General features: G+C 38.9%; 1 protein-coding gene across 2 annotated transcripts in view; it reads right to left on the bottom strand.

Annotated features, from left to right (window-relative positions):
• Positions 1 to 976: 976 nt before the first annotated feature.
• The window catches only part of LOC311089237 (uncharacterized protein), a 70,309-nt gene continuing 57,602 nt past the window's right edge, over positions 977 to 13,683 (bottom strand). The window contains exons 7-14 of one of the 2 annotated variants that reach the window (XM_084123790.1): positions 13,292 to 13,411; positions 12,785 to 12,898; positions 9,473 to 9,586; positions 7,568 to 7,681; positions 7,271 to 7,317; positions 7,010 to 7,177; positions 5,248 to 5,398; positions 977 to 5,169 (exon numbers count right to left, since the gene is read on the bottom strand). In XM_084123790.1, the coding sequence (XP_083979916.1) occupies positions 4,739 to 5,169; positions 5,248 to 5,398; positions 7,010 to 7,177; positions 7,271 to 7,317; positions 7,568 to 7,681; positions 9,473 to 9,586; positions 12,785 to 12,898; positions 13,292 to 13,411 (1,259 nt within the window). In that variant the 3' untranslated portion in view covers positions 977 to 4,738. The remainder of the gene's footprint in view (positions 5,170 to 5,247; positions 5,399 to 7,009; positions 7,178 to 7,270; positions 7,318 to 7,567; positions 7,682 to 9,472; positions 9,587 to 12,784; positions 12,899 to 13,291; positions 13,412 to 13,683) is intronic. The other variant, XM_084123791.1, reaches the window with a different exon arrangement.

Raw genomic sequence — 13,683 nt, 5'->3', positions numbered from 1 at the left:
TTATAAGTATTATTTTGGGGAATCTGTACTTTCCTTGAAATCTGTTAAACCCCAAAACTTGTAGTTACATTTCTAATAAAAAAAAAAAAAGTTTTACGCCATTACAAAATCACGTGGACATAAAAGTACAAGTACGTCATCATGACTTAAATCTGTCATTGATTTAATAATAATAAAAATTGTATTCTGTGACTAACAAGCCAATCAATCATGCTCCCATAAGTTTATCTTTCCTTTTAAACAGCCAATTAATTTTATTTTTTTAAATAGTTCACCAAAAAATTTATAAATACATTTCCATAATTTCCCCCGTCATTGTCATTCCAAACCTGCATGACTTCAGTGGATCTCAAAAGGAGAAGTTCTAAGAATGTTCATGATTTTATTCATGATGCTGGTGCTCTGATTCACGCTGTGCTGCTTTTTTTTGTGGCCAATTTTAGAAATTTCATAATTGTCAGAATCATTAAAATTCCAAAATTGGCCAAAAAAGCAGCACAGCATGAATCAAAGCACATCAGCATGAAAGCAGTCCATTCAAGTCATGTGCTACTCCAAGTCTTCTGAAGCTGCTTGTGAGGATCTCCATTGACTTGTGTTGTATACATGTGTTTGTATAATAACCATCATTTGTAGATTAATGAACTTGAGCTAAGGGTGAAAACGGTTCATGATCCATTCTTGATTATTAGTCTAAAAATCACTATATTCAAACCTGTCAACTCTGTAAAAAATCATCTGCTAAAAAATAAACAGGAGGATTCAGAATCTACTGTGTCCTATACATAGTCAGAACAATGAAATTTTTTTATTTCTTTATAGAGGTTTTCACTTTAGAGTGCATCAAAAAAAAAAAATGCAGTATTTAATGCAATTACTGAAATTAAATTACAGAAAAATTATGAGTAATCCATTAATTTTTTTTAAGGGAAAAGTAATTAAATTACAATAATTACTTAGTAATGCATTACTCCCAACACTGATTTTAACTTGTAAATATTGTCCTTTATATACCTCTGTGTAAAATTCTGCATGAGGAGCACATTTGACTGATGATTGATCTGTGAATCGAAAATGAATCAAACTTACTAACGCTGAGTAGCTATAAAATAAACACAAATAAGTCTGCCCACAAAATGAAATGATTGTAATATGATTAATAATGAACATGCTGTAATATTATTTGTGATAGTGAACATGAAAGTCAACACTGACACGTACAGTAAACTGCTGTTAGGAGCAGGACGCTCTGTGAACAAATGTCCTTTATTCACTTCACACAGCTTACCAAATGGCAATTAGACAGTAAGGAAGAGTCAGTAATACAGAACAATATTACCGAACACACACACACACACACCCTGATATACCAAATGTGCTGCAATACCGCTAATGTAATGCACACAAACACGTGCTTTGATTGATAAATGCACTTTAATTACAATTCCATCTTGCAAATACCAGCTGAGTGGAACGAGTGAAAACAGGAAATTAAAATGGCGACATTTTGAAAGGAGTCAGAGTACAAAAATGGCAAAAATTTATATGTACAAAATATGTACAATGGCTCTATATACATCCAAGTATTATAAAAATCATACATCTTGTACATCTCCAACATGACAGGCAATAATTAACAAGATTTTTAAGGATGTCACCTGGCACTTTTTCAGTCGGTGCTGCTATTTTCTCCATAATTCCTTTATATGTCAATCATGGACACAAATATACTGTTTTTACGCAAGTATCAAAAAAGTCAGGGGCCTCATTTATACAATGTTGCGTAGAAACTGTCCTACATTTGAGCTTACGATCATTTCTCAAATATGCCTACGTGTGATTCATCCGTACGCCTTTCTGTCCAGAAATTTCAAAATTGAAATTGTGCAGCCGAATAGTTTCAGATCTCCACCTTGTAAACGCCTAATTAAAGGGATACTTCACCGATTAGCATTAAGCTTTGTATCAGTAGAAACCCGGTAGTATTTTGGAGTGACCGTGCTTCCCTCCCTGATGTCCCCCTGAGACGAGAGATTTCTGTATTGTGTTTCTGGAAAAAAATCTCAGATGACGCAAAAATCTTAATTTTCAGGCTTATTTGTCCAGAGGCGAGAGACTCCAGCCAGTAGGAGGAGCTCGTCCCGCATGTGTTCAACCCGCCCATAGGGGGATCTCACGATAAAACGCCGTCTTTTCAGTTTCAGTTTTCTAGTATCCTAGTTGTATAATTTCTTCCGATACTGCCCTCTGTAACCGGTAGGCGTGGCTTGGCCTCATAGGGCAGCAAAGCAAGTGCATTCTGGGAGTTGTTGTCTTTCATCCACATGAGCCAAAAATACATTTTCTGGCTTTTCTCAGTCTAGAAGGCACCAACTTCTAAAATAATTTTACATTTCTACTACATAAATGACCCAATTTAAATACACATTCATCTTTCCAGTGGTGAAATATCCCTTTAATGTTATTAGCATATAAAAGAGAGCCAGTCAATGTCCAAATGCTTTACTTGAGAATAGAGAGTGGTGAGAATTGCTTTTCCAAATACCTACAAGGAAAAGTGTGTACGCTTGATCCGAGCACTTTTCCACGTCAAAGACGTACGCATGTTTTATAAATGAGGCCCAGGGAGTTGTGATGATGTGCATGGCTTCGTGGGAATTTATGGTGAATCGTTCGCAAACACAGTCATACATATACACTTACACGCTCACAAACACACACTTACAATCAAAACAAATGTGTACAGATATATAGGGCACAAGTGTAAACACAATAAAACACACTTAAATATCCAGGATTCAAAGAAGCTGAATTACTGGCCTTTAAAAACACTTCTTGCTCTTTCTTCCAAACTCATTTCTGACCTGACAGGGTCCAAAATTAACTCTCGCCAAGCATGAAATATGATAAATAAAATGGATTTACTCACCAGTTGGCTGGTAACATTATCAGGAACTGTAAAATTGATGGTTGAAAATCGATTAGTAAGAATGAAAATCTGATCCTCGCTGATGTAAATGACATGACCGATACAGAATTTGATATGGTGTCATATTGTACGTGGGATAATATTCCTCACATTTTTGTAACGGCGCAGTTTCATGGTCTCATCTGATTTATCATCTCATTTATCAGATGATGAATGTTAAATGGCTGTTAAATGTTCTTAAAGGCACACTATGTAACTTTTCACCACTAGAGGTCGTTTATTCAAAACAAAGGCGTAGCTTGATACCTTGATTTCGCAGAATCATGGAAGTTGTAGTCTTCACCTCTAGCCTGGCAAGCCAGACCTACATCAAGATGTTAGGTCTGGAAACTCGCCATTGACACGGCTCAATCCGAGGGGCGGGATAAACGGCTGTCTTTCAAATTCCCTCTGCATGCAATAGGATAGGGCTACAACCAACCAGAGCGATTTCCCACTAGCGGAGCTAGTTGATAGATTAAACTTTTGCCGTATCTGATCGGCAAAACTACGAACACATCTTCCTTTTTTAAGAATGACTTAAGTGCCATTCTTTGCTCTTTTCTCAAAGAAAAGCTTAACTCCAAGTCCTCCAGAGTCGCGGCCAAAGCCGATTCGAAAGACTGTTCTCCAGCAGCAGCCGTTCTTTGTTTTCAAGTAGCAGGGAACCGTCGCAACTCTGTCGTCATTATGTTAAGCCCGCCCACCGACTCTATACACGATTTGATTGGCCTGACTAGAGTTTGGTTTTTCCAAAGTCAACGGAGAGTTGCTAGACTACCCTGACTGCAAAATAAATGTTGCTGCCGCTAGGGTGCGTCTAGATTTCTAGGCAACTTCACCTCTACAGCCGGTGGAGAATACGATGGACTCGGGCAGAAATCATATTCATGGATGACCAGTAATGTATTAAAGAAGTTAACGAAAGCCGTTGGAGCGGATCGAGGCCGCTGGAGCAATTGCGGATTCTTCTTATGTGTATTTGAATGAATGAATGAATGAATGAATGAGGCATTTATATAGCGCTTTCATATGTACTACTGTACACCCAAAGCGCTTTACAATTGTATCAGGGAATCTCTGTGGGGTAACGCAGCGCTGTTTTATCATATTAGATACATTTGAGTGTGTTGAAAGTTGTTATAATGCTACTCTGTGCTATAACTGCTACTATATGAGACACTTGTTGCTCACTGCAGTAAGCAAGATCAATATAATCTGTTGCCTTGGATTTTGGCTTGCTTAGTTGGGGACATTTAATATTCAACAATATTACTGATCTGCCTTACTTAAGGTGGACGATGATAATACAAACTGTTGTATTATTTTCATGTTCTCACTGTAAAGCTGCTTTGATACAATCTATATAAATAAAGGTGACTTGATTGGACTATTAGGCATGGTAAAGCATGGTACTCGTGGTATATCAAGAAAACGAGATGTGTTTGAGCTGTATAACGATGATTAGTTTTCTAATTTCTCTGGATTTAAACATTCTAAGAAACATTTGGGATAATGTAAGTACACAAATCAACAAAATATATAATGTTGTTCTAGGTGATATTTGAATCCAAAAATCTTTCATAGTGTGCCTTTAATACAACCATCATTGGCAAGACAGCAAATTAAAATTTTGGACTCTGTCTGTCAATAGAGTTTCTTCAGTTGAGATCAGATCTCTATAATGCAAAGCTCAGAGGTCAAGGTTCACGAGCAGAGGTTCACCACAACACAAGTCATTTATTCCCCCAGTGGTCAAAGTGCAGTCAGTCACACCTCCAGCTCCTGGTTTTCTGCATAGTGGAAGCGGTTGAGTTTCTCGCGCTGGCGGTTGCAGATGTCCGTCTTGGGTCCGTGCGCTGGTTTGAGAGCTGGAGAGGGTGCAGGTGATGGAGGAAGGGTGAGCTCGATCTCTTCGCTGCAGAGCACTGGCGTGGGCACAGAGGTGGGCACTGTTTGGGCAGGAGGCAGCAGAGCCGCGCTGTGGTCCAGGTTACGGATGAGAGTGCAGAGCCGCTGGTTGTTAATGGCGTTGTCTTCGGGCGCTGAGGTGCGCAGCTGCTCTTTGGTCCGATGGCGGTGGTGCAGACGGGACAGTAGTAATGCACACACAGAGCAGCTGCCTGATACAAGCAGGGCAAACACACCCACCAACACCATATAAAGACTGAACCCGCTCACCCCTGGCTCTGACACGGCTCCTGAACAGCAAGAAAGATTAGGTCAACATCATTTCACATGCTAAAGAACTGCTTTATGTGACTGTTTATCCCTCTAACCTTGGCAATGGGGTTCATAACATGGATCCTTCAGGCTCAGGCACTCGTTTCCAAAGTAACCCTCAGGACAGGCACACTTGTAGCCTCCTCCTGTACTGCGGCATGGCACCCCCTCCGGGCAGGGGTTGGGATTACACAGATCCAGCTCCGCCTAAAATACAGTCACAACTTTACAAACTAGATTTGCATTTTCAGCCTATGAAGGTGGTTAAATAGGAGATCAAACATGTATAATTTATTATGTATGCAAGAAATAATAAGCATGCAAATATACAGAGGCATCATCTCTGTCAATTACATTTTGAATATCAAACATTCAAAAACCGTAAAGGCTGGAATACACTATATGATTTTTGCCTTGATTTGCGGTGTAGATGGGTCAGTGCTAGTTGTCAGAAGTACACTACCAGTCTGCAGATTTTGGGCAGATAGCAGACCGATTTTGCTGAAAATACACGTAGTGTATGATGATGTGTATCCTTTTTTTTTTTTTTTTTGCTTCAGACTACGATTAGATGCATTTGGAGGATATCAAATACGTTTTATATTTTGATCTGATTTTAAAACACATTGTTTTCATTTGTCATGTCTCGAGTCACGTTTATGTGTGAATATTTAGTCAGATCCTGTCATTTAACTTTTCCCACCAGCGTTTAAAAAAATAAATAATAATTTTCATGGACCCCAGAATATTTTGTTGTATGAATATCTGAACAAGAAAGAACAGAGCATGTGCTTTTTATTCTAGATTCATGCATTCTTTTATCAACACTTGAATGTGGGTAAGTTTCATTAAAAAAAAGCAAAATATTTAACAAAAAGCTGAGAAAATCGTGTTTTTGTCAAAGACTACGCCTGGATTGGATTCAGAACGATGATCAAAACACAGATGGAGCCGATCGAGTCCATCAACACACTCAAAGCTTAACAGTCCTGTCGACATTTCATTCAGTAACATTCGGCAGTTTTGATTTATATGCCGTTTAATGTTGATGATTGTGTTATTTTACATGTGTATCAGCAATGCTTTTATCGCTTGTTTCTGCTTCTTCTTCACCTATGTTTTGATCTGGAGATTCTGTACTCTTTCAGAAGATGTGTAACACCGCCCCCTACCATATAACAGTGAAAACATGGATTGTCTAAAAATTCTGTCAACGGTGAGGAAGCGTTGTGTCATAAATAATGGAAAATGTCGTCAGCGGCGCTGAAAGAAGAAATGTAACCAATGTTTCTCAATTTCAGTCAAGTGTATGAAGCCTATTTTCTTTTTTGTTTTGTTTGTTTTTCAGATTCAGATAATTTAACACTTTAATCTTAAATCTCTATATTTAGAAGAAATTTTACCCAAAAAAATGAAAGCGTCAAAAAAATTCATATTATTCATATTTTCATATTTTGTCTCATTCAATATATTACTGAAGTAAAGTCAGTAGAGACTTCCGGTTCACACAGACTTGACACCAGTTTTTCCCAACCCTGTTTCTGGAGGCATTTAACATTTTGGATGTGTACTTATCTGACCAATTCTATTCTATTTTCTATATCTATTTCTGGTCTTTAAATCTCTATTAACGATGTGTTGAGCTGAATCACTTTATGTTTGATTTGGAAGAGTTTGAAAATGTGTAGTGTTGGTGTGCATCTAGGCACAGGGTAGAGAAACACTGCTGATTCGAGCTGAATCAACCTCGGAAACTTGTGGTTAAGAAAAAGACTTGTGGGCACTGTTAAAATACACCAAACCGTAATAATCTCTGACCTCACAGTAGGAGCCAGAATATCCCAGCGGGCAACTGCACAACATGCCTCGGCCATCCTGACGCTCGACACACTGCCCTCCATTTACACAAGGATTGCTGTCACAGGCGTTTACTGCTGTCTGGCACAGTTTCCCAGAGAATCCCGGCAAACACACACACTGGGAGTCCTGCACACGTCACACAAAGAGAAATGGTTAAATATCAAAGTAACTTCACATCCTCAATGTGCAAGTAAGCTTATCGAGTGAATCGGATCTTACCTTACAGTGTCCTCCATTCAGACACAAGCCCTGGCAACTACTGTTCCCTGTTGAATAGATGATATTTAAAAAAATCAATAGCCAACCAAGTGGAAACCCACAGAACACTGGGTTTAAATGAAGAAAGAGACTAGCTAACTACATTCATCAATGACTGTGAGCTCACATGGCAGAACAAGCTCACAGTGAGTTCACCCTGAAGTCATTTCCCACGAGCACTGAAACTGTCGTGTTTGATTTAAAACTCAATCATACAGTGTTTTCGCTGGTTCTGTGAAAACCACATCTAATACTCACGGATGTCACAGTTTGCTCCTGACCAACCGGGAAGGCAGTCACACAAATATCCTCCAATCAGATTGCGGCAGGAGCGAGCATTGACACACACGCCAGTCTCACATTCATTAGTGTCTAAGGAAGAGGAACGAAGCACAGTGATGAAGTGAGGCTATATTTAGCATATCTGCAGTATATAGTGTGTATAATTGGCAAACTTCACATTAGCAATATCCAGATGACCTTCTATATTTGCCAAAATGTGCAGTATACAGCATAACATAATGAGCTGGGTAGTGTATCCCACAATGCCATGCGCTCAACTTGACCTCCAATTTCCAGTTTAACTAATGAAGTGAAAGTAATATCCACCACAAATTGCACCATCTTTTTCTAGGCTGCCAATTGACATTTTTTATTAGGCTATATAGATTGGAATAATAAAAATGTATTTCCGAGATGACTCAACTAGATGCCACTCCCCGCCACCATTTAAAAAAAAAAAGTTGTCAGCATTTCTGATGATTTTCACAGAACTTTCATGGCCCCAAGAATATTTTGTTGCATGAATATCTGAACATAAAGAATAGAGCCTCTGCTTTTAAACAAACAAACAAAACTATTTTATTCTAGTTTCATGCATACCTTTTTTTTAAAATCAACACTTGTATGTGGGTAAAAAAGATATTTTGAACAAAAAGCTGAGATTTTTTTTTTTTTTTTTTTAAAGATTACAACGTGCATAAGCAATGCTTTTATCGTTTTTTGCCTGTGTACTCTTTCAGAAGATGCGCACCTACCGTATAACATTAAAAACATTGAAAGCCAGAAAATTCCGACAATGGCAGGGAAAGAGTTAAATATGCATATAATGAGGTTTCACATACTATTTAAAACAATTAAAGGCAGCTGAGAGTGACTTTATCATGGTTAAAGGATGCTGATTAATACAATGTTAAGTGGAGTTCAATAAATAATTACATGATAATTATAGTTATCAGCAAATAATAGTCCATTAGTTAACTCGTGACAACTTGGTTGTCAAATAGCAAAAAAAACAGCAAAAATCATTAACTTGCCACATTAACAAAAGTATTAATTTTCTTACAAAAAAAAAATCACCCCAAACTTTTGAGCATGAGTGTATATTTCTCAAAGTGTAAAATTTCTCACTTAAGTTGTTCCTAATAAAATACTCTAGAAAATATTATTTCTATCCACAGTTGCTGTTTTTGTACTTATTAAAACCCACGCCGCCTTCAAAGACAGATGTGCTGACGCTAACGGCTGTTTTCTGAGGTGTCACTGTGACACATGAGTGTATTTCACAGAGTGTCAACAGTCCAGAGAGACTGATCCTCTCCAGAGAGCCAGAGCTGATCTGGGCCTGAGGGGCGATGGAGTGTGAGAGAGACTCTCCCAGAAGTCAACAGCATCAGCGACAGCTCTTTTTATTCAGCAATTAAATATACTGCACACTGTAGCATGAAATTGTCTGATGTGGGTTAGCGGATAATGGTCGGTGGAGCAGTGATGCTGATTAATAATTTCAATGTGGTTTGTGCTGATATGGAATTTATAAACACAAGATGTGCGAGCGGAGTTTCCCATCACTGGATTTGATTGTTATGATTTAGTGGTTTCAAATGGCAAACATGGTGGTGGTTATGGTTTCTGTAATATTTTTTTATGGTTTCTTAGGTTTAATTCCTGGATGCATTGCTAGTCCATGTACCCTGAGAGTGAGGAACCGAGCAAAAACAAGAAAGAACAGACAGGTACGGTCTATGACAAGTTTAGGCAGGTAGAGGCAGGTTACGGCAGGTGAGACTGTGGATGAGTGTGAGCGTAAGGCCAAGTCAGGCAAGTGTGGACATGTATGGACGGCTCAGGACAGGTGAAGCTAGTGTTGCTTTATATACGTACCGAGCTGGCAGGTTCTGCCGGTCCAGAATGGAGGACATAGACACTGGAAACCTTGCTCCGTCTCTTGACATGTGGCCCCACGACCACAAGGACTGGAAGCACACTGCAACACTGCTGCATGCAAACAGAACATGTTCTCGGTCTCGTCAAGACATCAAATCCATCCATCCATCATAATGATTTTGAATGCAACTTTCATTACTTTGTTGCTTGGTTGTTGCAAGGTTTTTTCAAAGTGTTTAAAAAGCTGTGTCACAGTCTAAATCTAGTCGCACCTTCCTCAGATCTTTGGCATTAATCTGAATGTTTTGTCACCATCTCATGTCAACCAAAACTTCCATGACCTTTTCCTGTGTAACGCAAAATTATACATAAAAAAAATGTGTTACACTTTATTTTAAGGTGTCATTGCTACAGTGTAATTATATATTTAAGTACTGAGTAATATTAATCAACTACATGTACTTACTATAGGGTTAGGGTAGGGTTAGGATTTGGTTGAGGGTTAGCATGTAATTATGCATAATTTACTGTTATTACTATGGTAAGTAGATGTGACATATGTAACAAGGACACTGTAAAATAAAGTGTTACCAAAAAATGTCAAAGTCTATCTCATTTCAAGACAATAATTTGGTTTTAAAAAAGTAATATATTAGATTGTGTTTTAGACCCAGGCCTCCTTGCATGCTAAACTGTACCACTAGACTAGCAATTTTTACCCTGTAAACCTGTATGAATTTCTGTCTTCTGCTGAACACAAAGGAAGATATTTTAAAGAATGTCTGTAACCAAACAGTTGATGGACCCCATTGACTTCCATAGTATTTTTTTTCCTACTATGGAAGTCAATGGGGTCCATCAACTGTTTGGTTACGAACATTCTTCAAAATATCTTCCTTTGTGTTTAGCACAAGGTCCGCTTTCCTGCAGAGTTTAGCCAGAGATTTTTGGGAGACATGAGGGAGAAAGCGTAACGGCTAACTTGAAACACGTGTGACTTGATAACCAATCACAACCTTGACATCACTGAGTTGGGCGACAGTCAATCACTGTTTGCGGATACCATAATGAATGAGAAGTGCTGTAAACTGAAATCTAAGGGATTTCTCTGTTAAAACAGCATTTTATTTGGTGTGAACTCTAAATATAGATCAATCCAAAACAAATGTTTAAGAGCAAACATGTTGAAGATTAGCCAATGGGCTGTCGATTCATTAAGTGATAAGCTATTTCCTCACAAAAACGTTTTTTTTTTCAGTGTAGTGAAGCCTCTCCTCCATTGACAACCATTAAAAAAAAAGTCCTTGTGTCTCTTTCCCTGCAGCTTTAGCTGACGTTATGCTTTTTTCGACTAGGGTTGCAGGCTTGCCTTCAAGTGGCTTTGGTTTAGCTCCAATCCTAATCAAACACACCTGAACAAGCTAATCAAGCTCTTCAGGATTACTAGAAAGGTCTCAATCAGCTCCCTAGTTCAATAGTCTGGGCACTGATCAGGGAGTCAAACATTTTAAGGGCCGTCTCAATCTCAAAATCCTTCCAGTGCACCGAAACATTTGATTCTGACTGGCCTGGCATAGGCATAATACAGCATTTTTTTTTGTTTTTGCGGATCCGTGTGAACAGGGGTCATTTTGACAACCTTGTTTTCCATATGATACATTTTTCAAAAACACAAAGGTAAAACCTTTCCATTTGTAGTGTAAACGTACCCTTAAAGGAACACTCCACCATTTTTTGAAACAGGGCTTATTCACCTTCTTTCCTACATTTAGATAGGTGGGCAAATGCATTTTTGTATCAGTGCATGCATTGTTTTAGTTTGACAGGGTCGGTGCTAGCTTAGCTTAGCATAATGAATGGAATCCTTTGTTGCCAGCTAGCATGTCCTGAGTAAAAGTGATATAAAAATAAAAAAAAACCACCTAATTACTTCTTGTGGCCTGCGTATTCACAATAAGTACAAATAGCGATGCAGATTAACACTAGGCAGCGATTTCAGAGAACATCTGCGATTTCCTAGGCAGATATTGACTTATATATTAAGGACTATATTAGGGGGAAGCACAGGTGAAGCACTGCTACTTGGGCGTGATATCTCTGCGCCCAAGTAGCAGTGCTTCGCCTGTGCTTCCCCCTAATATAGTCCCAAGTCAATATCTGCCTAGGAAATCGCCTAGTGTTAATCTGCATCGCTATTTGTACTTGTTGTGAATACGCAGGCCACAAGAAGTAATTAGGTGGGTTTTTTTTATTTTTTATATCACTTTTACTCAGGACATGCTAGCTGGCAACAAAGGATTCCATTCATTATGCTAAGCTAAGCTAGCACCGACCCTGTCAAACTAAAACAATGCATGCACTGAGACAAAAATGCATTTGTCCACCTATCTAAATGTAGGAAAGAAGGTGAATAAGCCCTGTTTCAAAAAACGGTGGAGTGTTCCTTTAAGCTGGGCTCAGACTACAGGATTTTTTCAATCTTAACCGACTGTGCATAAGGAGAATCTTCACAGATTTTCTTCTTTCAAATCTCAAACCTGCACACATTACAAGATTTGAAAATCGTGTCGCAACACACACTACAAGATATTCTTAAGATTATCATGCCAGATTTAGCACCTCATGTGATCTCTCGGGAAAGCGGGTGTAAACAAAATATAATGTAACCTACGTATATGAGGAGACATTATAAAGGCAGTCGTGTTGTTGTTGCCACATTTCGACCAGCCGTTTCTCAATCCCCGTTGTCCACCTTCTTATTGTCTCGTGGTCGCCATTTAAAAAAGTTTTGTCACTTCCGTCTCTCATTGGCTATTCTGGAAGTACTGACATAATTATAAATCCGATTTAAAATCCTAAATATCAAACATGTTTCCGGTGTCCCTGATGTATTCGCAATCAGGTTTAAGATTTGATCTGTAAACGCCTCACATTACCATAAAACCGAATGTCGGGAGGGATAAAACAGGCATAAATCTTGCATGAAACTCCTGTAGTCTGAGCCCGACTTTAATGTCTTCTAAAAAATAAAGGCATGATGCCCATGCTTAAACTGATGAGAACATGTAAAAACAATGCAATGGACAGTCAACCAATGTCCTTAAATTTGAGGAGCTCTCACAACCTGATCTCTGAGACACATTATCATCTGTACATCCTACATGTGCGTGTGTGTGATTGCTGACTGTTAGGGAGCATTATTTTAATGTAGTTCTGACTAAAATTGGCACATGAAATAGCAGCTGCCTTTGATTGGTGCTGATTGCAATCTGTGCAGGTGTGTGTGTGTGTGTTTGTATGTTTAACTACCGGAGGCACAGGAGGGTCCCGCCCAGCCCGACGCGCACACACATTTGAAGCCTGTTGGGTCTTCAATACACGTTCCTCCATTCCCACATGGAGAGGAGAGACAAGCGTGCTCCACTGTTAAGGGGACGAGAGGAAGAGATGCTTACTGAACAGCTCTACTCTGTTTGGAGCAGAAATGACACACTTTACCTTTAATATGAACATAAGAGAGTATATTTTATGCTGTATTTGTCGTTTTTACACAGACTCTTGGTTTGAGGCATTCAACACCAGAACATTCTTCTTGTAAATTTATCTCTTATCAACACCTCTCAGAGATCACACGTTAACACAGACTAAAATTATCCTTTCGGAGGAGATAATTGGTGGCACAGTGAAAAAGAAGAGCTGAGCTTTGACTACAATATTCTGCTGTTTTTTTCATGTCCAGCACATCTTTGAGGTATGGTTGTATTAGGCTGTCAGGGCTGACAGAGTTTATGGTTGTGTTTTATAGCGTTAGCTCACCGATGTCACAGTTGCGGCCACGGAAGCCCTCCTGACACACACACAGGTACTCGTTCGGCTCAGTGTTGGTACAAGTACCAGCGTTCTTGCATGGCTGATGGTTACCACAATAATTCAGATCTGTAAGTGAGAGAGAATAATTTATTTATTTTTGCAGTTAGGGAAATCTGACAATTTATTATATTAACATTGATTCACAGGTGTGTATTTAAAAAGCAATCAAGAATGCTTGCTTGATGTGTGAGAACCAATGAGGTTCATTCTCGTGTTACGCATCACGTTTGAGCTTCAGCAAGAACCAATGAGGTTCATTCTCGTGTTATGCATCACGTTTGAGCTTCTCAAGAACCAATGAGGTTCATTCTTGTGTTACGCATCACGTTTGAGCTTCA

The sequence above is a fragment of the Abramis brama genome, assembly GCF_963993115.1.
Source record: "Abramis brama genome assembly, chromosome: 9".
NCBI lineage: Eukaryota > Metazoa > Chordata > Actinopteri > Cypriniformes > Leuciscidae > Abramis > Abramis brama.
The sequence above is the reverse complement of the archived record's forward strand: the minus strand, read 5'-3'. Positions and strand labels throughout refer to the sequence as shown.